The sequence below is a fragment of the Aythya marila genome (assembly GCF_965140915.1).
Source record: "Aythya marila genome assembly, chromosome: 7".
Classification (NCBI taxonomy): domain Eukaryota; kingdom Metazoa; phylum Chordata; class Aves; order Anseriformes; family Anatidae; genus Aythya; species Aythya marila.
Window position 1 is genome coordinate 18,019,236 of NC_139048.1, and position 23,337 is coordinate 18,042,572.

General features: G+C 47.1%; 1 protein-coding gene across 2 annotated transcripts; it reads left to right on the forward strand.

Moving 5' to 3' along the window:
* The first annotated feature begins 695 nt into the window (after window positions 1–695).
* Window positions 696–18,280, forward strand: CXCL12 (C-X-C motif chemokine ligand 12). 2 transcript variants are annotated; one of them, XM_082765102.1, is made up of 5 exons: window positions 696–841; window positions 4,966–5,083; window positions 8,451–8,537; window positions 12,204–12,301; window positions 14,389–18,280. In XM_082765102.1, exons 1-5 carry the CDS (start codon window positions 781–783, stop codon window positions 14,418–14,420), a joined length of 396 nt encoding a protein of 131 aa, XP_082621228.1. In that variant the 5' UTR covers window positions 696–780; the 3' UTR covers window positions 14,421–18,280. The 2 variants fall into 2 exon arrangements, with proteins under 2 accessions (XP_082621228.1, XP_082621229.1); XM_082765103.1 differs by lacking the exon at window positions 12,204–12,301.
* Window positions 18,281–23,337: the final 5,057 nt, after the last annotated feature.

Sequence of the window (23,337 nt, forward strand, 5' to 3'; positions counted from 1 at the left end):
GGACCTCGGGGCTCTCGATGCTCTGGGGGTTTTCAGCCGAGGTGCCAGGGAGCCCAGCAGCATCTGCAACACAAAGGGGGCGAAATGGGGCAGCAGATGGAGAACTGGGACCAGCTAATACGGTGAAAAGGTGGTATTTAGAGCTAAGCATGCAGAAGCAAAACTGAAAGCTTCCTTCTCTTTGCCCCCCCCGCCCAAAAAAAAAAAAAAAAAAAAAAATCCCCGAGAAAAACTTCTTCGAGGATACTTCATATGAGGCGCTGGATGTGATGTCCGGGGCGCCGGTGTAAGCCTAGATTCTCGCCCACGGGAGCGAAGGGGGATTTTTCTCCTCCGGCTGCGGAGGCCGAGCCGTGGCAGGATGCGTCCCTGGGGGGAGCCTGGCGGCTCGGGGCCGGGACCTGCGGGGTCGGGACGCCCGGAGCCGGCCGAGGCTGGGGTTTTGGAGCAGCAGTTTTCTGCCCCGGCCCGGGCTGGCTGCAGTGCCCGAGATCCCAGCCCCATCGGCCGGGATGGGGTGGGGGGGAGCGGGGAAGACTCTTTGCTTCCCGGGGAGGGGGGAGACCGCGGTGCTGGCGGAGCGAGAAAGCCCTCGCTCTTTTTTTGGTCCCTTTCCAAGCATTTTTTAACAGAGGAAGGATGTAATAACATGCCACGGGCAATAAATCATAGGCTGGCTACTCCCCCTGCTCCCCTCCCCCGGCCCCTCTATAGAGGCAGGGGAGGAGGGGACTCGCTCAGAGCGCGGCCGCCGCCGGGACGAGCAGCATAGCGCCCAGCATGGAGCTCCGCGCCCTCGCCCTGCTCGCCTTCGCCCTGGCCCTCGTCTCCCTCTCGGAGGGTAAGTGGGATGCCGCCGGGACCCCCCTGCCCGCCGGAAAGCCCCAGGCAGAGCAGGAGGGCGAGGGTATGCGGGGGGTGCTGGAGCTGAGAGCCTCCGACAGCGCTCGCTCCGCAGGGAGGCGTTTGGGCTGCAAAATGTGCGCCTTGATTTCCACTAAGAGAGCGAAAAAAAAAAAAGTTGCAAGAAATGAGAACCAGGCGGCCGGTCCCGTGCCTCGTCTGTTCCCGTTCCCTCGATCGGGGCAGGGCTGAGCAGCAGCGGGCGCTCGGAGGGCATCCCCTGCTCGCTCCCGCAGCCCCGCGGGGAGGTTTTGGGGGGCTCTGAGAACGAGGAGCAAAAAGGGGACCCCGAACTGCACCGGGACTATACGGGCAGCACACCGACGAGCGCCACAGGGCACTGCCACCGCGGCCGCCTGTCCCCGCTGGGTCCCCGGACCGGGCGGGGGCTTCTGAGCCGCGGGTCCCCTTCCCGCAACCTCCGAGGGTCTCTCGGCCTCGGAAACTCCGGTCCTCCCTTGGTACAGGTGTGCCACGTTTGTCCCCTCTTCGGCACCGAGCGTCCCCAGCAGCCGCCGGTCCCGTCGCGTTGGCCCGTTCCGGGGACCGAAACTTGGGTGTTCTCCCCCCCCGGGGCGGGGAAGGGTCCCCTCCCAGTGCCCCTTTGTTTAGCCGGAGCGAGATAATTGCTCCCGATGATCCCAATAGCTCGGTGCCGAAGGGGGGGGCAGGCCGTGTGGCCGGGGCGCTCCGCTGCGGTGTCTTCATGGCAGGGCGAGCGCTGGGGGCCCGGCTGCTCGGGCGAGGAACGGCTTAGAGCTGTCGGAGAAAAACTGGTGTAAGGGGACTGACACCACAGGCTTGTGGTGCTAACAGCTTTTTGCCTGTTTCTTTGCACATCAAGTAGTGCTCTCAGCCCTGATCCAGATGCAGGGCTGTCTTGTCCTGGAGGGCAGGTGAGCTCCAAGTTCTCGGCCGTCCTGGTAAAGCTGGTTTTGCCTATCCCCATCTTATCCCCCAGGGAACTGGAGCAGTTCTGGACTTAAAAAGTTGTCAGTCCTCACCTGATACCACCAAATGTAGTCTTGGATGAACAGGAGTAAAATGATGTTTGCATCATTTCAAATGGTTTGTCTTCTCGTGCCCAGCCTGCTTTCCTGGTCAGAGCTTCCCTCGCTCTGACCGGCCAGCCTTGATAAGCGTCCACCCTGCGGGGCAGATTTCAGTGAGCACATCGGGTTAGAGAGAATTTGTCAGCAGGGGTGGGTGTTCAGAGCCAGCAAAACTCAGCTCTGGGTCAGAAAACAGTCAAACTATTAAAAACGTAAGTCCTGCTAGTCAAGAGCCAAAAAAGTTGCTTTCTTTTTCTTTTTATCTAAGGATGTGTGGCTGCAGGATTGACAGTGAGGTGTCTGAATAGCGTCTAGCTCTTCTGTCACCCATTTCAACCAAATGTGCTAGACAGATCAAGTTCCCAAAAGCTTTATGCACAATCAGTTTCATGAAAGCTAAGCCGGTGTTTTCATGTAACAGTACAATTAACAGACCATACGAGAGAGTAGCCTCACCTTGTGCTCAGTGTTCATTAGACATCGGGGAACCCATGGAGCATCCACTCCTGCAGTACAAGCCCATAGAGTTACTGGCTTAGTCAGCTTTACTACATGTGGAACAATTTGTTTCAAATTTTGAAATGTGATAAAGAAATATGCGCTTGTCAGCCATGGGGCAGGACCAGCAGTGTCCCGTCTGCTTCTTGCTGTAGGGGTTCCCATGTCGGGGAGCACTGTGTGCGCTGGGTTTCCCTGGCAGGAGGTTTGCTGTGAGCTCGGTGAGCCACAGCCACACTCCGAGAGCCGGGCAGGGGCAGGGGATGTCGGTTCCCTGGGAATGGTGCTGAGAACTGCCCCGGTGCTTGTGCTGCCATCCCTGCTGATCCATGCCTCTTGCTGGTCAGCGAGCAAGGAACATAGAAATGCCAAAGGGATTCTTGTGCTGGCATGGGAACTGTCACTGCGCCTTGCATTGGGTGACAGAGCACCCAGTGCTGGGCACCCCCTCTGCCTCGTGGTGCTGGATGCCTTTTCCTGGGCAGGAAACAGCTTCGGGATTTAGAGACATGTTGGTCATGGTTAAGCTTTCTCTCCTGATTTCAAGTGAGTGGGATGGGATCGAAAGTCGCTCTCCTGGTCTCAGAGAAGATGGGATTGCATTCGCAAGTCACAGATCTGAATGCTGTTTAGGGTAAAGCTTAAACTCACTTTGTCAGTATGAGCCTGCAGAGGTGCTTCCTCTTCAGTTGTGCTGAGAGTTGCTATATGACTGCATGCAGTTTCAGCCTCCCTTTCCTATATAAGTGCACTTACGCATAGCTCTCAGGCACAGATAAGCAGTGAGAAATCCTAGTGCGCTTTTCCCTCCCTTCCTCACTAGCACTAGTCCGTATAGCACGTTTGGGGGCTCACCCTGCAGCCCTCCTGCTCCCTTCACATGACAGATGGGAGCTCCTTCTCCCATTTATTCACTCATAAATGATATCGTTATTTGGACTGATGTATTGCCATGAAACTGGTGGAAAATGTCCTCCAATTTTGTTAACTTCTAGTCCTGATTCAGGTGTGAATCTGGAAGAACCCCACTGATGAATTTCTCTGTGTTTGCCTGTCTGTCAGTGGGATCAAACCCTGGCTCTTCTCTCATTAGAAGTGCTCAGGAGAAAAAAAGGATTTTCCTTCCTGAGGACAGGGTAATGTCACCAGGTTGTCTGTGGTTATGTGTGCTAGGGACAGGTGTTAGTAAATATGCAATATGTGCAGATCAGCTGCACTTTGAAAAGCTGTGTCATTTCTCACCTTCCTAGAAGAGAGCTTAGGGATTCCAGGCCTTTTCCTGCTCTTTAGCTCTTCATCTAACTTTAAGGGAGCAGGGCTTGGATGCTGCTAGTGCTCCCGTGTGGCTACATACACAGGATGGCAGATTGCTGTGTGGGATCTAAAGCCCTGTCAGATACAGATCTGACCATCAACACCATGAGCCAGGCCTCGTGGCTTAGGACCTTCTCTATGAATTCACTTCTTCCCAGAGGCTGAAAATGTTAGGCAGCTCCTTCTAGACTCCCAGGCAAAGGTGCTGTGTTTGTGTTGTATTGCGCATGGGGCTTCGAAGCTTCCACACAGAGCAAGGACTTCATTTACGTGCACTTGGTTGCCAGTGATTAAGTCCTTCCATGGAGAAATCATCTAGCAGGGCTGCATCATCAGATGCTGTGTTGAAAGCCAGGCAGCTTTCCTCAGTTCTGCATGTATATATATTGCTGACTTTTAGCCCAGGGGATAAACTTAATTCTGAGCCTCGTGATGCTGCTGATGAGACTCTCCTCCAGCCCGGTGGTCCCTGATGAGTGCCCGGGGAACTCAGCGCCAGATAGCTGTCTCCTAGAGTTGCTGTTACTTTGCCATGGGCTGGAGGAAGTTCAAAAGACCCCAAATCTCTCCTGCAAAACCACTGTGATCTCACGTCTCCTGCTCGCATCTCCTTGTGCGAGCATCTCCGAAAGTAAGGGTTGGCTGCGGTGGGGAAAGGTCAGCCACCGGGCCCTGGGAAAGGCTGAAGGACTCGGGGCTTTTCTGTAGCAAGTCCCTCCTGAAAGCCTGCACCTGAGCTGAGCTGGTTTGATCTGATCTCTTTGGAATTCATTGCTTTCTTCTGGCTACCTTCTAATTTGGCCTCGGGTCAAAATCATTTGGCAAGAACAACACTGAGGACAAGTGCCCCCTCTTTTGGCCTTTATCTTGTCTAATTACCAGGAGCATCCCCGCACAATGGAGGGGCTCCTTATTCTAATCTCTTCTTTTCTTATCTCCATTTTCTCTCCCTCTTCTTTTGTCTTCCAAAATCCCACGCACCAGGATTAAAAGGCTGGGTAGTGGGGTGAAAGAATTGAGCTGTGAGCTGTGGACAAATGCTCTTCCAAAGCTACAGCTTTTCTACTTTTTTTTTTATCTTTTCCACCTGCATATTTGGGAGGCAAGAGAGGACTTTGTCGTGCCTGGTCTGTGTGTCTGTGCTGCTGCCCCGGAGCAGGAGGCAGTAACATGTCTTTTCTCTCCCTGTGTCCCACAGAGAAACCCGTCAGCCTGACTTACCGATGTCCCTGTCGATTCTACGAGAGCAACGTGGCCAGAGCCAACATTAAGCACCTCAAAATCCTCTCCACCCCCAACTGCTCACTTCAGATTGTGTAAGTCTCTCACTCTTTCCAGCTGGGTGCAAATCTAGGGGGTCAAAAGGGAGAATACCAGAGCTGGTTCCTGCTCTGCTTGCTGGTCAGCTCTTCCCCTTGCTGCAGTTAGGTCAGTGTCTCATGCCATGATTCCCAGCTCACCTCTTTACCCTGTACACTGCTTAACCCCCCAACCTGTCCCCAGAACCCAGCTCTGGATGTGTCTAGTGGTGTTCCATCTCTGAGCTCCCTGTGATCTCATGTTTCTCCCACAGGTATGTGAGTAGGAACATCAGGCAGGAAGTCCCTTGCCTTGTACATACAGCTTCACACCTTAACTGAAAAATTTTTACAGTGATCTGAGTCTGGTCACACTTAGCAGGCAGTGTCTGGCTCCAGTACGTCACAGATCACAGCAGGAGAGAAAAGGTGCATTCCCAATGGAAAATCACCTCTCCGTTTTTGCTAAAAAGAAACACTGGTTTTCAGAAAAATGGGGTTGTTGATTTTTATTTTCTGTGTGTGATTTTAAGGGGGTAATTTGAGTTCATTTTTTCATGGGTGACTCCCTCCTTCAGAGGGACAAAAATCAGCATTCATCTTTTCATTGCAAGGGAGCATTACTACCATCAACTTCTACTGACCTTGGAAGGGGGGTCTCAGTGACTGCACTGGGTTTCTGTGCAGTGCTCCCAGCACTGGCTCTGTATGAATTCACGTTGAGCTGTTCCAGTTGTAACTTAAATGCTGTAAAAATCCATTCTTTGTCATCCAAAACATTTCTGCATTAAGAAAACTGATGTGGTATTTTTCAGGAATATACAGATGTATTTAAGGGCATGCATCAATTCATGAACAATTTGTTATTCATATGATTTATTTTTTTTTAAACCACTCTTGTGTAGATCATCTACATTTTCATGTGTGGTTCTGCCTTAGGACTTGGTGAAGGACAGTGAGAAAAAATGTAAAACCCAGCTGAGAAATAATTTCCATTCAGAAAAATGGCAAAACCAGCTGTGACTAAGTCTGATCTATACCTATAAACAATTTTGGAGGCAAGCATCCAAAAGGCAAATAGTGTATGGATTTGTGTTCTGGGACTGTCAGTCGGTGTCATAAGGGTCCCAATGCTAAGGCTTTGTAGAAGATCTGGAATTTTCTCGAGTAGATTCAAGAAAACAGCAGGCACTTAATATTGGATACAGTATATAGTTCTTCTCTTAATTAATGTGGGATCATAGTCATTAGAGAATGGTTAAGAGCATGAAATACAGAAACACAGTGTGTGTTCTTGCCCCATTCCTGATCCAAGTGTGTCTGTTTGGAACAGGATCCAGTAGCACACAGAATACATGAACCTACAGGTCACCATCTTTCTGTTACTTACAGATGTGAGGTACTTAAACCAAAAACTTCCCTCCAAATGCTCCTGAAAGTCTGAGTTTTGCTAAAAGAGGAGTTGAAATGGAATCAAAACTAATTTATCATTTTGATGCTTGAAATGGTTTCTCAGCTCAACCGCACTCTGAATTCATTAGATACATGTTACACAGTGAAAGTCTGAGTGACTTAAAAGCTGTTTGCAAGAGTAGAGAATGTCACTGAATTCATACAGATTTTTACGGAAAGAGCTCAGGCTTTTTCAATCAAGTACATTTCCCTTTATATTTGAGGGAAATTGTACCTGAACAAAAAGCGTAAGAGCAGGCCTTTGTCTCCAGTTCCACCGGGAGTCATCTCCCCAGATCCAGAACTCTCCTTTGTGGATGTCTGCTTCTACGAAGCCCATCCCAATTTCCCTGCTTTTTCAACACATGGAAATAGGCATTTTTAGCATGCACTTAATTGCATCCTAAAGAATACACCAAAGCCCATTCAGACGAACACTCCTTACACATGCCACAGCCATGCAAGCAGCAGGGGCTGCCAGACTCTGAAATAAATGTCTAAAAAATCAGTGTCTTAATCCTTGATGAGGGGAGTTCCATCTCCTGTGGCGGGAGGGTGGTTACGTGTGCTTTTGGTTCTGTACTCCACACGGCCAGCTTAGTACTTGCCCAGCACTGCTAACATCAGCAAATCCATTCTCACTGTTGGTATCACTTCACTGGAAATTCTCCAGCTTGGCACTACTGTAAGGGAAATATGAATTAGGCCCATTCATCACTTTATTGGCACGGGGCTTGCAGGACTGGATCTTCAATGTGTTTATGTTACAACTGTGTTGTTGCATAACTTCAGACCAAGGAGCCTTTTTGACCTCTTCTTACTCCACATTTTTATATTCTGCAGACTTCGCTTTATGAAGTCAGGAACATTTTGGCCTCGATTCAACAAAATGCTTAAGCAAGAACTGAACTTACTCCTATGGGCATTTCCATGAAATTGCTGTTCTTGGCACTTTTACATGGCAAGGCTGTTTAAGGGGAGGCTTCTGAGCAGCTGGGGCAGAGGCAGGGCCTTCTGAGGAAAGCGAGGGGTCACCGCACTCTTCAGAGGCCCTGGAGGGTCAGACCTCCTCGTATGGGTGGCAAGCTGTTCATACTGCTCCTGTATGAAAAATGCAGGTAGCCCAAATCCCAGGTCATCACAGGGAATTTTCTTCTGACAGGTGTCCCCTTTTCTGCGACTTCTTAGCAGATTCAAATTAGCTAAAGTATGGCTGGGAAGGAGCAGCTCAGACATGCAGGAGAAGCCCCTCAAGAAATTTCTGCTTTTTTTTTTTTTTTTCCAGTGCTGACTGAATATATAAGGGAAAATTTGTCTCTGGTACTATGGTGGAACACGGTTATCTTCCTGCATGTAGCCTGATAGCCTTGTATAGAGCCTTGTAGCCTTTGAGTAGCCTTAGAGTAAAACAAAAAGTGAAGGAGTGACCAGACCCTTTCAGGACACTCAGGAGAAGTGGTTTGGTGTCCATCTTCAAAACATGCAAACATTTACTTTGTGGTTGAATCTGAAAGATGTTCTTAATTAACTCCTTGCAGAAATGACCTGTATTTACCACACTAATCTTTTCAAATGAAATTTAGTTGTTCCCAGCATTGAACATGTAGCAGCCTAGATAGGAATTAGAAAACTTAGATTCAAGTTCTGCATGTCATCTCCTCAGCATGCACCCCAGCACAGGAATCAGCACTGGGGATGACAAACCCTACCAGTGCTCTGAACTGTATTTAGAGTAGGTTCCTTGAGGGTGGCAGGGGTCTCCCAGCCTCTTCAGGAGTCATCTGAGAGCAGCACTGACACCCAGGGAAGTTGGACACAGCTCTACTGTGTGTAATAGGGTTGCAAACCTGTGTGCAGAATAAGGTGTGTGTGGGGGGGTGTGGGCTGAGGGGTGCCACACACGAGACTCACCCTGACTTTTCTCCTTTGGCAGTGCAAGGCTCAAGAGCAACAGCAAGCAAGTGTGCATTGATCCCAAGCTAAAGTGGATCCAGGAATATCTGGAGAAAGCTTTAAACAAGTAAGGCAAGAGACAAATGGACTTAACAGCTAACACATCCTGAGTTATTCAAGGGTAGAACATTAAGGGCTGGCTTTAACCATGCGGACAAAGTACTCGTGGAATCAGATATTGTTTTGAAGATGGGTTTGGAGTTGACCTAGTCTGTATTAAAACAACAGCTTCTAGTATATCCTAAATGTTAAACTAAGAGTTTTGCCGGGATTTGAGGCAAAATCCATCCTAAAGATTCTGTGCTGAGGTCCCCAACTCATCCTTTTTTAAAAAGAGCCGTTCTCCCAAGGAAAATGCTTCCTTTACACCTCCTCTTCCCCAAGCAAAACTACAATTACTTCAAAATCTGTATTGTTCCAATTTCTTTGGAGCCCCTTCTCCATGTTACACTGGGGGTCTGCTTGCACAGGCGGATGAAGCTGAGTGAAGCTTGGCAATAAAAATTGTTTCTCTGCTGGCCATTGTGGAGTGCTAATAATCTCGGCCAAGGCAAGATGTGCTGCCATGAGTAAGGCTCTCCCACAAAGCCAGCCATGCTTGGCGAATTCATACTCTTTTCCTCCAACTTTATTCCCCTTGCGAGTGGCTGGTCATGGCTATCCTGAGGAGGACCCAGCCTATCTCAGTCAAATTTTATGGTGAGCAAGAGCAGCACATAGAGCATTTCTGTGCTGAATTGCAGGGGAGTGCTTCAGCTTTGCTGGAGTAGAAGATGAGAAGAAGCAATGGGCCCCAGGGCCCCAGGCTGCAGTTGGTCCTGCAGTGGCAGTTTGGCCAGCAAGCCCACCTGTGCACTCAGAGTCCCTCCCACCATTGCCACCACATTGCCACCCCTCAGTAACCTGCTGTAACCGTGCTGAACCTTGTCCCCGCTGCCTCTGTAGGGTAAAGGCAGGGTTGGAATCAAGTCATTTGCAAACGCAGTGAGTTCTTGGAGAAAGGTGGGGAAGGGTATGGCCCCAGGGCAGGTGTGAGGCCGTACAGGTAGCTGAATGCCCTCCACTGTCTGCTATGCACACACATCCTCTAAGAGAGGAGTAAAGGAAGAAAAAGTCTTTCTTACCCTGTGGTTTTACAATAACCAAGGGGAAAAATGGTACCAAAGGCAGAGACATTCTTCTATCTGGCCCTTTTGGGATCAAGAGTGAGGAGGAGGAGGGAGGAAAGCCAGCTACCAACTGACTGTGATTCCAGCCCTGCCAGCTCTCCCCATCTCATCTGATGCTCAGTGCCTTCTTTGCTGCCAGCATTTGGCCCTCTCATCCTTCGGGCAAATTCTCTGCAGAGGTAATCCATGTTAATACTGGCAGGATGGCTTTGGATATGGGCACAGCTGAATCTAAGAGCAGGATGTGGCCCATGCTGACTATTCCAGGGGCTTGGGCTACTTTTTTCCCCATCCTTGGAAAATCCTCAAGTCCCTGCCTAAGTTTCTGTTTGCTGTCAGCCCCAATGAAGCCTTTGGTGCTGTTCATAAGACTTGAAACTTAGGAGGCAGTTAAGAAATTTGCAGGGTTGGCTAAATGTGATTATAAGCTCACATCCTGCCTGCCAGCCATGGGGAACAACACAGCTGGAGCACCTTCTGCTCTCACTTCCACTGGTGAAGATCTGGGGCCAGCTCTACTGAAACCAGTGAGCCTACACCTGATCTCCAACCAGTTTCTGGTTTTTGGTTAACCTAACTTTCATCCAGAAGCAACTCTGCTATTTCTGTGGATTTCATCCTGATTTACATTGATTAACAGAAAAGAATTTGGTCCCAATTCTATTAAATAAGATCACAGCATACATCTCCATCACCTAATCCCAGTAATCATGGCATTATTTTCATTTTCCAACTATTAATGCTAGCATCAGTGGCATTTTCATGCTCCATAGACAGTCAGGGCTCTGTCTGTAGCATTTTCACGAGGCATGTTTTTGATATATTTTAGTGCACAGCTTTGACTTCTTCAACAAAATGTATTTGGAATATATTTATAGCGCATCAAGCAATTCATATATTTGAATTGGAGCCATATGAATGTTGGTAGTTTAAAACACCGATATCCTTCTAAACTACTAACAGCTTGTAAAATAAATCTATATAGATCTATAAATGTTAATGTAGCTATCAGTTTCAATCAGCCATATATTATATTTTTTCACTTGTACTGAAATTGTATGAAATGTGACATTACCCTATATGCACTAGCAATAAAATGGCTAATTGTTTCATGTTATGAAAACCCAATTGTACATGGGAATTTATTTTTCTGGAATAAAATCAATACGTTTTGTAGAAAGGGCTCTTGTAATTGCTTAAGTAAAATCCAAACTGTCAAGACATCTTAATCAATACCAGTGCTTCCACTTGAGAGTATATTCTGTGTTATAATTTGCAGCTAAAGGCAATCAAAAGGTCATAGAGCATAGTAGTCTAATATAGGTGATTATGAAAGTAGATATGGTTTTTAATAGGGAATTATTTTGCTCATTAATCCTGCTTAGCCTTTATTATTGCTTGATATTCATCACATCTCCATGTAATATATGTACTTATGAGACATCAGTAAAATACATTCAAGCTGTCAGGAGTCCAAACTCCTTAACTGGCTTTAAAAATCATTGTGCAACTGCTGTGGCCAACATCATCCAACACTCATCCATTTTATAGACAAGGGGCAAATCAGTCCTTTCTTGAATCAGCTAGCAAATCCTTTACCACTTCGAGGCAATCCCAGTCCTCATTTACAGTCCCACCTTGACTGTCTTTCCCTTTTCCCTTCATGCAAGGATTTGCAAAATCAGGCCCTTGTGGAGTTCACAGAGCCCAAAATAAGCAGAGATCAGAGAATGATCCTGGCTTGTCCATTGTCACGTTGACATAGTCCCAGCTTAAAACTTCCCCTCAGCCCAAGATGTTGGAGTCCATTAAGCTCAGTTGTTACTTCTGGCACAGACAAGAGAGTTGATGGATCTGGAGAAAATAACAAAGCCAAATAGGAAAAGCTTTTCCTCCAAGCCCTTTGGGAGAAAGGAAAGGAAACTCCTGACTTCCAGGGGCTGGTTATGAGGAAAGCTAAGCCCTGTTGCTGCCTTCCTCCGTAGCACTTGTAAACCCAAGTGTGGCAGCTCTTCCTCGTTTCTAATCTCATTACTAAATAAGGGCCGGAGTGCAAGACACCAAAACAACAGCCTCCTGGTACTTCCACCAAGCATGTGCTGGGTGGCTGCCCTGCACAGTGGGGTACAGTGTAGGCTAATGTTTCCACAGCCTCATTTTAAGGCGCTGACTGCCCATAAATCCCATAGAAAAACAACCGGCTCTTGTGGATATTGGTGGAAATGGTGGGTGGGAAGCCAGAAATCCAGCCCCCTCCAATCTCGTTGTACCTCATTGGGTGCCATGTTGATAGAGAGGCTCCTGGCTAACAAGTTCTGGCAGGCATCTGGGGAGGTGTCAGTGTTTTGGGGAAAAACTTCTGGCCCCAGGACTTGCAAATGGCCTGTCACCAGGGCACGTCCATTTGCCTTGTGTTCCTCTGAGGCAGAGGGCATGTGGAGGGGGATGTTATCTTCATTTTCACCCTGCCAGCAAGATGCGAAGGGGACATAGAATAAATGTGAATAAGGCCTTTGTATATGGATAATTTACGGCAGTCTCTTTGTATTTTTCTTTTAATTTAGACCACGTCATCGCACTCATAAAAAAAAGCAACAGAAGAAACGGGGCCCACTCTGCCCTTCCCGTGCAACACCACTAAAGTCTCCAGGGAGAAAGAATGGTAGGAGGCATTAGTTTCTGAGCTGGGATACCCCAGGTTCACATCCCTGCTCTTCCACAGACCATCCTATATGATACTGGGCGAATACATTAGCCTGTCCAGGCCTCCATTTTCCCCCATGTTTGTTGAAGATAACAACTCTACCTTCCCTGCAAAGGGGTATTATATAGATAAAGCTCTTAGAGCAGGGGAAAAGTTCAGCCACAGTGGCGGTGGGGGTGAATGGGACAGAATTTTTGAACCCTGGTGTAAAGCTGTAGTGTGGCTGTGTTGATGTCAGTTTTGTCACACCAAGGGGGAGTTTGGCTAAGTTATTTCATTTCAAAGTGGCCATGCTTTAATGGCACTGCATATTTCAGTTTTCTGAACACGAGGAATGCAACAAAATATTTGGCTGTTTCTCACTAGGTTGCAATCATACGTAGAGTAGGACATTGATTCCTGTCCAATCTGTATGCCTGATTTCCTCCACAGGGAGACCAGGGCAAGGAGGGGACTGGGCAAAAACATTTGGGATAATGCATTTTACCCATATTGAACTTCCCAGAGGGATCTGTGCAATATCCCCATGGTTTCTAATGTCAGCAGTCTCTGGGCAAGAGCTGCCTCATTCTTGCAGTCTCCTTTGTAGAGATGCTGCCTAAAGCCTGGCCATCCCATTTTACAGATGGGAGAACTGATACCCAAAGAGGCCAAAAGAGCCCTGAAGCAAAGCCAAAGTCAAAAGTATAGTAAAGGTTGGGATGCCCTCTGTCTTTTAAGCTGTTCTTATTCCTCCACTACTAAAGTGACAGAGTTAAACTATAAATAACAGCTGTGAATTTGGCACTGGTGTTTTTCAATGACAAATGCAGCATTGGGCAGTGACAGCATGAAACATTGCATCAGTGGTGAGTTAACACCAATCTCAGAGATTGGTGTTACCTACACCAACCCTCTGGGTGTCCCAAGTTGTTTTGTCCCATCAGGATAGTGTGTCCTGCCTTTCTGCACCAAAAGAGTTAGGGCTACCAGTGTGGGATACTGGAAAGAATATTTTCAAAAGGAAAATCTTTCTTATGGTTTAGTCACCCTCTTTATGCCTAGATGAATTTTCTGAGGCTACCTTCACCAAGAGTAGCCACAACCATTGCTGGCTGTGTTCACACAGTCTTACTTGCCCAGCAGGCATTGAAAGGGATCTTTGTGTAGCTCCTGTAGGCGAGGCAAGACATCAAGACATCAGGGTTTTTGAATACCTGGTGTTTACCCTCTGACACTCGTAGCTCAGCTTTAGTAACCTTGTCTGGATGGTAAAAGATCCATCAGTTGGAGCAGGAATAGGGGTCACTTCAGACAAAAGCTGGAGGCCACCAGCACAGCCTGGCTCCTTGTTCTGAGTGAACCCAGTCCACATCCACACCCACAAAATGCTTGCACTGTGCTGTGATCCCTAACCCACCACTCTTCCTGGGTACCATGCTCACACTGGTCTGAGGCCTCCGCTCTCCATCCTCCCCATCACGGGAGCTGAACAAGAGCAGAGTGTGGGCTGTTCTCTGTGTTCCTCCACCCACACAGACACCTGGCACCCTTGCAGACCCCTGTGGAGCACAAGAGATGCAGTCCAGGTTCTCCAGAAGAGCTGTGGGGTGGGGAAGGAGAGGAGGCACTCCCAGTGCCACTCGCTCCGTTACAGGGACCTCTCACAGATGATTAATCCGTCCTTTTCCTGCCTTTTTTTTTTTTTTTTCTTTTTTTTTTTCTAAGTGTCTTTGCCCACCGATAATTCTCTGCTCTGGCTTTCAAGTCCAGGATAAGCTTCCTAGCCAGCCTTCCTCTTATATTAGCTCTGAACACCTTACTAACTGTGACGAGCACAACCTGCCCAAAATAACTCCCGTGGCTGGGTTTGCCCTTCTGGGCCCCAGCAGCTCCTTGTGGAGAACTTTTCCCAAACTGTTTGGTGCATACTGGTTGGAGGGACTGCAAAAGAAATGCCTTTGGGTTAGTCCAGATGCAAATTTGCTGTTTGACTAGGCCTGATATCAAAGCTTTTGCAACTGAAATAGACCTTAATAGTGTTTCACTCTGTTCTTCATCAACAGGAGGTTCAAGATGTAAGAGGCAAGCATTGTAAGCCGTCTACAGGAGTTCTTACTGTAGGACCCAGAGAACAGATAACCAGTATTAGGGAATGAATACATTTCACTGTTATCATGCAGCACAAAAGCAACGCTTCATGCATTTCCAAAGGTGTTTTTATTTTATTATTTTTTTTTTTCACAAATTGGCTTGCTTTCACAGTGCTATTTTTATATAGTAAGATGTATTTGATTTCGAGAAAAATATGTTTTTATACAGTTGGTTGATTACCTAGCACTGAGGGCAAATATGAATTTAAACTAACCCTATGTTATTATATAATATTTTATTTCCTTTGCTATGTAGAGGTCCTGCTTTATTTAACTTTCTTTGGTTCATGCAAGTCTCCTGGAGATTTAAACCTAGAAGGACATGAACTGTACAGTGCAATGTTGTTGTGTAAGTAGTGGAAGAGTTCCTTTCCCCCAGAAGTCATTGAGGCCAAGAACATAGGAAGGCTAAAAAGCATCAGATAGCAATGCAAGTGGGCAGCATTATTAGGGGTGGTGATTATAGGTATTTTGGCTGGAGGATTGAATTCAAGGCTGCAGGGCTAAGCCATTCTCTGAAGACCATAGACCTTGGTGGCAATTATGAGCAGCCGGGGCAAAGCACATCTGGTACTGCACAGTGCTAGTACTCGGTTTGTAGTAGCTGAGCGTGTTAGGAGCCACAACACTGATCTGATGTCACTTGGCATTTCCTATGTTCCTGTGTTTCCGATGACAAATTTTAGCACAAAAAAAAGGAATGGGTTATTAAAGATCTAACAGCTGGATCATGTTGCAAACTGCTGGAGGAGTCAAAGATGCTGCCATGCACCAGGTGTCTGTTCCCACCTGTCCACAGAAGGTGATTTCAGATCGGCTGGCTTTGTGCTGAAGTAGATGGAGGAGCTTTCGTGTGACCCTTCACCAACAGCCTCAGATACTGAACAGTCAGTCACACCTGCCTGAAGGCAGTAACATTTTTGATTGCTCTGTGTAGATCTCAGAGAGGTTGTCTGCCATGTCTTTGGAGGAAAGAGATAACTGGGGCAAGAGAGAAAATACTGAGTGTCTGCCCAGTTTGGGTGCTTCTTGGGTGTGGAGATGAAGGCTAACAATCACTGTTCACTGGTGGTCATGCTTCTGCTTGCTGGTGAATGGCACAGCCTCTGGGATTTTCTTTGCAAAGTACACCTGGGAACAAATACCACTTCTTGCACCAGTTCCCTCTCTCAGCCAGAAATTTATTTCTCCTGATTCCCACCTGTGTGAGGAAGTACCTTTGCTATATAGTATATGGCAAAAGACACCTAAAGTACCATGATAACCACATTGTGTTGCACACAGAGATCTGGGGGGAAGCACATCTGTGCAGCACAATACTTGTGTTTGTATGTATCTGTGTCTGTATTGTAAACAAAAAATGTTGTAACTTGTATGTTTTTTTGGAGGGTTGCTTCAAACAGGATCTTCCCTCTTACCTACAGCCTGTGTCAGGAACACTGAAAGGGGTGTTTCATTAGACACTCCTTTCTGTGGCAGGCATCTTTAATGCCAAAGAGGCACTTTGGCTACCCGGGGACTACCTTATTTCCATGTGGATTCAGGTAAAAATCTTGTAAGTACTTTCCTCTCTGCAAAAGGGTGCTATTAGAGAGAGTGCTTCAGCTGGGACCACACCACCGCATTTACTTTGAAGTAGAAATCAACTGCTGTGCCTAAAATGTGTGTGTGCGACTTTGACATTCCTTCTATTGTTACCATCACCACACTGGTGCTTTAAATGTTTTTGTCTCCAGTTTGGAAGGTCTGGCACCACTGCACTTGGTGAGCTGCTGATTTCTATGTGAGTAGGGTCAGCACCTCAGTTGTCAAGATAAAGGCAGGAAGAAGTTCTGTGAGAAAACCAGAGTTTCTTGTATCTTCCCTGGGCTGTGCTGTATATCCTAGGGTCCACTGCTGTCCCTGCACATGTATCTGCAACAGCTAGTGGTTTGCCAAGAGAACAGGACTGACTTTGGGGAAAGTGGGCGAATCTTGATGCTGACACAGACATGAAGTGTGTCCTTCTCACCTAGGAAGGTGCATCCTTCACAAGCTCACATCCTTTGCTTCTAAGGGGCACACTGGCTGCCCAGTGACAGGCTGTGGCTCTACAGCCTTGCCAGTGCCCTGCTGCAGTCCCAGTTAACAGGGAATGAGGTCAATGCCAGCAGGGAAGGGCCCCTGGGTACAGGCCAAACTCACATTGCAGCCTGGGCAAACAAACTCCTCTTCTAGGGGCAAACCTGTGGTCATTTCAGGGGCAGACTGTGCTAAAGGCAGGACATTTGCTCTTGAGTGGGGAGGAAGGGACCCCCTGCGATGCTACGGAACATTTACAGCCAGGTGACATCCTTCTGGGTGCCTGTGGGCTGTCTGTCCTCAGGCATTTATTGAGACTCTGTGAGCGGGGCCAATGACAATTCATTGCTCATGTAGCTAAGACCACTCAGGGCATGGGGCTGTTCCTGGGGCCAGCACTGTGTCCCTTGTTCAGCTGGAGCACAGCTCCACAGGGGTGAGTTCAGGCACAGAGCGAACGCAGGGGTGGTACAGACCTGGCCAGGAGTAACTGAAGACTTACATGAGAACCTCATCAAAACTTTTTCTTTCTTTAGTCCAAACTCCAACCCTGAGAGGGAAGCTTTGCTTTTTGCTTGGCATTACTTGCAAGAGAACCATTGTATCAGGAAGAGCAGCTGTGCCCTGCACACAAGGGACATTGATCACACAGCTGCATCACACTTCCTCACTGCCCTGTGCCCTATTATTCCTCCTGTGCACACCGCAGTCCCAGCAGGCTGAGAAGCTGCACTAACAGAGCCCCCCTCAGGGAGAGCACTAGGTTTTCCTTTCTGCCTCTAACTGTTGACCAAAGACCGAATCAGGGAAAGGAAGCATGTGGAGATGGGAGTGATGTAGGGACCACACGTGAAGGGAAGGAGGGAAAAGAGATAACACTGAACTGGTGCTGAAAAAGCAGCTTCCATAAATGTGAAACTGTCATGTCACGTGTGGTATATTTCAAAGTGCAGCTGTCAAATCCTAAGGTTTTTTTTTTTTTTTTTTTTTTGTCCGTTTGTTTGTTTAAAGAAGAATAGTTGGTATTTATTGCTGTGCCATTTTTTTAATTATTTATACTAGCTTTATACTTGTATGTATGAATATTTTATCTGAATTCTGCCTGAGGAAGGATGAAGGATCACTTCTTGATGTGTTTTTAACTAATGTGGTGTTTGAGCAAATGTTCATTGGTCTTTTACAATGAAGGCTATATTCCAAGTAAAGTGTACATATTTTGTTGAAAATGCAGTTCCTACAGAAGTTTTTGTTGATATTTTCCCTTTGTCAGAAACAGAGGGTCCTTCTTTTCTCTGGCAATTTGTTTTGAGTGATATGATTTACAGTAATAAGGGGTGTCTGAGAACTTATTATCTAAAAATCTATTTTATTTTTTTAACCAACTTCCCACTGACACAAGTCTTGCCTGCAAACATGAAACTGGTGGCCAGAGAAAAATATTTATCATGAGGAAAGGGCTGCATGAACCTCCCATCTTCCACTCCTTAAGAGCTCAGTGTTGTCAGAATGTGGTGAATACTGTACTTTATATTTTTATTAAGTAAAAAAAAAAAAAACTTCCCAAATAATGTGAAAAGGTTTTTGTATTTGTGTTCCTGTAAGGCAGCTTTTATGAAGGAGTTTTATTATGCTTCTGAAATTACTCCTTTCATAGAATATTTTGAAAATAAACACTTTTATATTGTTGTAATTTCTCCAGTAAATGTGTATGCACTTAACATTTTCTTAATAAAAAAGGCTATCTAAATGAGACGATTACTTGCTTTTCATGGTTTGTCATCACACATGAACAGCTAAACACTTCCCATCAGAAATCCATTTGGATGTAGCACAAGCATCCACTTTCAAGGACATTTCCAAGCAGCCTTTTGGGCTCTGACCCTTCAGGAAACCTAAGGCCTAAGGCAAAGCGCCCAGCGGATTGCAGGGAGCAGCAGCCTACCAGACTGGCGGTACCAGTGCTATCTTCAGAAGGAAAAGCTTAAACACTTCCTTCCTAGACAGATGCCTATGCTTTTTTTTCCTTTTTTTTAACAACTTTTCTCCCACATTAAGCTGACTACAGTGGGTACAGTGGGAAATGGCTCATCATTTTTGCTCCAGCATCCCAGTCTCCCCAGCGAAAAGAGGTCATCATCAGCCAGCTCCATGCTGGGGAAGGGACGGTTTCTCTGAAGACCCTGAGGAATACCAAAAGAGCAGGTGTTGTGAACAATGCCCTTCTGGGGGCTGCTTTTTCCAGGACACAGCAGGGTCAAGGCAGGCAGGCAGCAGGCTATGGGGCAAATAGCATGCTCCCTCTGCAGCTGCCCTGCTTGAACATGCCAGTCCTCAGCTCATCACAACAGCACAGGTAAATCCCATCCCCATGTACAGCACTGGGTAGAGCAAAGGCTGGAGATAATTAAGTATCTCACGACAGTGAAACAGCACTTGAGTCTTACTGACCTTATTCAATAAATATTGGACAAATTGACACAAGGCAAAAGACATGCAAAAAAGGGAAAAGGAAGCTCAGATGCCTGATGGTCCCCTTGCAAATCCAGCAATGATTTAGTAAGAGATTATGAAAAGCTGAGCAGGTAATTGTGTGTGCAGATGTTCCGTGAAAGATTCCCAGGCCACCAGGAAATGCACTGGGAGTAATTAGCTACAAAATTACACATTAATATTAAGGAAAGGCTGCATGTTCAGTGGAGCATTGTGCTGTGTCATTCATCAATTATTTTCTCTAGAATGTGAAGGTTTTGTTTCTTAATTCCTTGGCAAAACATCATGGCAATGTATCCATGAACTGCACATTCAAGGGGCTGCCTGGAATTAGTGGTGAACCCACCTTTATTAGCACATCTGGCCCTCTTCAGAGGCAGCTTTCCAATATTAACAAGCTGAAGGAAATCAGCTGCACTCATGGCTTCACCCATCTTGACACTGATTAGGAGCAAGATAAATTAGGCCCGAGCAGGTCAGAAGACAGCATGGGAAATGTCCCTCCTGTTTATCCAGGCTCATCACCCATGTGAAGGCCTGGTCCTGCAGGCAGAACCATCCTGATAGATCCCTGTGCTCTTTAGGAGCCTGACTAAGGTGAGAGAGCCTGCTTTACAGTCTAGTACAGCAAGGACAAGACACATAGGGAAGGTGCTTGCAGAATATGATTTAAAGTTTCTTGGGAGGAGTGACAGAGTTGCTGTCTTCACATTTTAAACAAGGAGCCTGATTTGAGTAAGAAAACTCCTGTTGCTTGTCTACATGTCTTTCATAAAAGTGCTCGTTCCCCATTTCCCCTTTTTGAGCAACAGAAATAAAGAGCGCTTATGTCAAGGGAAAACAGGACTCCCTTTCTTGAAGTTGTGGGTTAAATGTACAGAGCAAGAGAAAAAGGTAAAATCTTTTTGATGGGTGATGTGAAAAGAAGTGAGCTGGAGAAGAGACCTTTGCATGGCTGACAGCAAGCTTGAATGGGAAGATAGGGATGTGTCCGTGGTGGTGAGAAGCATAGGGTGAAATCCTCTGTCACTAGAAAAAAGGAGGATATGGGAGACCGGAGACAGGGGACAGAGAAGGGCATGGGGCCCGCCTCAGAAAAGGGAGAAAGATGAGGACTTGTGAAGAGAGGTGTGGAGGACACTGCAAGAGATGGCGGGGATGGAGTCAAGGGAAGAAGTCAAGACTGAGGTAGGCAAAGAGAGAGACAGAGGAGAGTTAGGAGAGAGTAAGGAAGCAGCCTGTGGAGAGGTAGGGTAGCACTGCGAGATTCAACAACCACCAGGCTGAATAGGAGCCTGAAATGCCCCCTGTGTTTCCCCAGCCCTGTCCTGCATCAAGGGGTGCCACAAACGAAGAGCCAGGAAGGAAAACTGCTAAAAGCACAGAAGCAGAACTTCATCCTCTTGGAAAGACGAAGTGCTGAGGATGTCACCTAGGAGCTGCTGTGATGCTACATGATGAGGGTCAGTCCTGCCTTCCAGTGAACATCTTCCTGTTTTATGAAACTACTTGCTTTCGGTTCATCCAGAGCCTCTCAGACAAAACAAATAAGTAGTTTTGAGATTAGCAAAGGCAAAATAAAAAATTAAAAAAAAAAAAAAAAAGCAAGATCTTGAAGCTGAAGCTAGAGACATTAAACTGAAAACAGATTTCTAAGCGTGGAACTGATTAGCTTTTGGAACAAGTTCCTCAAGGGGGGCGGGGGAAACCCCGGTTTTTTCTCTGTCTCTAGAGCAGTGTTGAATGCCACTCTGGTGTTAGCCACGTACAGCTTGATGGGCTCTCAGGGGACGCTGGGTGAAGTTCTCTTGCCTCTGTTATGGATGGGGTCAGACCCGATGAGCTAACAATCCTTCTGGCCTTAGAAACCCATCTACAGAAAGCCCCTGCTCTGAGGGAGCATTCCTCAGCCTGCCTGTGATTAATAACACCAGTACGTCAGCCGTCCCAGCTCTGCTTGGACTGAGGCTGAGGATGGCTCCTGCTGTTACACAGGAGACAGCTCTGGGGTAAAAAGCCTGTGCTTTTTGTCAGGATGGTTGCCCTCCAGCTGAAGGGGCACAGGCATGGCACAGAGATAAGGCCACGGCCCTGTCCCTGATCCACAGGTCCTGCTCACGTAGGTGCTCTCTGGCAGGAGTGCTCACACTGGTGGTCTTGTAGGAGCATCTTCCTCTGTCTCCTTTAGCCCTAGACCCTTATTTGTCCTTCATTCTGTCCTCTAGCTCTTTGAAGATCTCTTCTTGCCTCCCAAGCCTGGCAGCCACAGCTCGTGTGGCAAGTCTTGGTGACTCAGGGTCATCTGTCACTCTGCCACCCAGCAGTACCACCATGTCCTCACCCTTGTCGGTGCTCTCTGGAACAGGGCCAGGGCTCTGTTTCCAGAGGTGGTGGGACATTTCCATTTCTTCTTTGTATCTGCTGTATTGGAGCAGGATCAGAGTCCTTTCAGAGAGGAGCTGCCTGAATATTGCTGCTGAATTGCTTGGCTTATGTTCTTGGGTCCATTCCCACCAGTGAAGTTTGAAGTCTTTCACTGCCTGCCACAGTACCACCCTTTGGCACATCAGCATGCCCTCAGCTCACATTCCTTCCAGCTTCACTCTCCATAGCTGTTCCTCACAGAAGCTGCCTATGAGAAGCAGTGACCTCTTATGATTTCCTTCTGACTGCCAGCACCCAGGCAGCATGACCCTGGCCTGCTGGCCTTGTGAGCTGGCAGAGCCCAGAGGGTGCTTCAGGCTTTTGTCAAGCCCAGATGGGACCACATTGGCCCACCTCCAATTTGAACTGAGGGCAATGTCTAGCACAGGCTGTCAAAAGGCAGAAAACATAACCTAAGAACAGGGCAGAGGTTTAAAATGCTGCTGTAGCTGACTGAAACCTCAAAAGCTTGTGTGAGTCTTCCACCCAAAGATCCACAATCACTTCCAGCTGCCGAACGTGCTGCATGATTTATTGCAGTGCCTGGAAGAAGATTTTGGCTGTGGTGAAACATGTTTGTACATTGCCTGTAAAAACAGAGAAGCTGAAGAAAGGACGCTCTGGATGTTGTTCAGAGTGTGTAACAAAACTCGAGTTGCCAGATTGCCAACTCCTTCAACACGCAGTGCCACAGCTACACATAAAAGCAACAGAAGTTTAATATTCGGCACACGCTATCTGCCTACTTCTGAGCACCACAGAGGCACATAAAAGACTTCAGATTATATAGTACAATTCCTATGCAAAGGGAGGACTACTTACGTGAGCAAATGCCAAGCCCCATTGTATAGGCGGGCCCATGTTTTCCAAATTAGAGCCTTCCCACAGGGCAGAGCACTAGTAAAATAGTTCTATGTAAACTATTTGGAAGAGAAGGAAGAAAAAGAAAGGATTTTTTTTTCTTTCAAAATATAAATACTATGAATGCTAATAGGAATCAAATGCTGCATGCCAGAATCTACAGCCACAACAGCAGATGGATGACTGCCATTATGCTCAGTGTCCACACTCAAAATTAAGGTCCTCATAGTAACTTTCAGTCCTTTCCTTAGCCCAGCTGTTCCAGTGTTTCTCTTGATTGCCTGCAAAGCAATCTACCCCTACCTACTGTACCAGTCTGCACTCTCCTCTTCTTGTATTTCATCTCCCAGTCTGATTTTGTCTTTGTCCATTTTTCTTGTAGCTGTGATAAGGCCGCATTGTGCAGGAGTTGCACAAACACAGAATGATAAAGAAAGTCCCTACCTGACAAGTCTCATGGTCAAAGATCTGCTCTTCTGGGCTATTAATCGAGCTTACCTGTTGCAAGGAATGCAAATCTCTAATCTCCTCGTTGGGTGCTGGAGAAGCATTGCACCAGCTGTGGGATGGCATGTCAAGCAAGCAAAGAAATACAGAACATCTCATTTCACATTCTCCTTTTTCACCATCTGCATGACTTGGCTAACAGGAAGTATTTCAGTCCCTTGGAGAGGTGGAATAATGCAAAAAGATAGCAGAGAAGTGACACGGAGAAGCGGGGCTTCCCAGTCATTCAGTTACAAGAGATAAGAGCCTGGAGAAGGGTACTTGCAGCAGGAGATGAGCAGGTCTGTGTCATGCAGCTCGCTCTGCACAGCTCCCGTGTGGCCTGCTCTCCTGTGAGTCTCAGCAGCGCTCACCCTGAGTATCGCTGCTTTGGGCACCCAGCCATCCTGGCTCCTCCTCTCTTCCCCTTCCCCTCCCTCCTTCCTCACTTTTAACTGCTTTAAGATTTCTCTTTCCTGCTGCCATATTATTTGTTGCTGACTTTGGACATTCTTTATCGCCTTTCATCAGGCTTCCCAG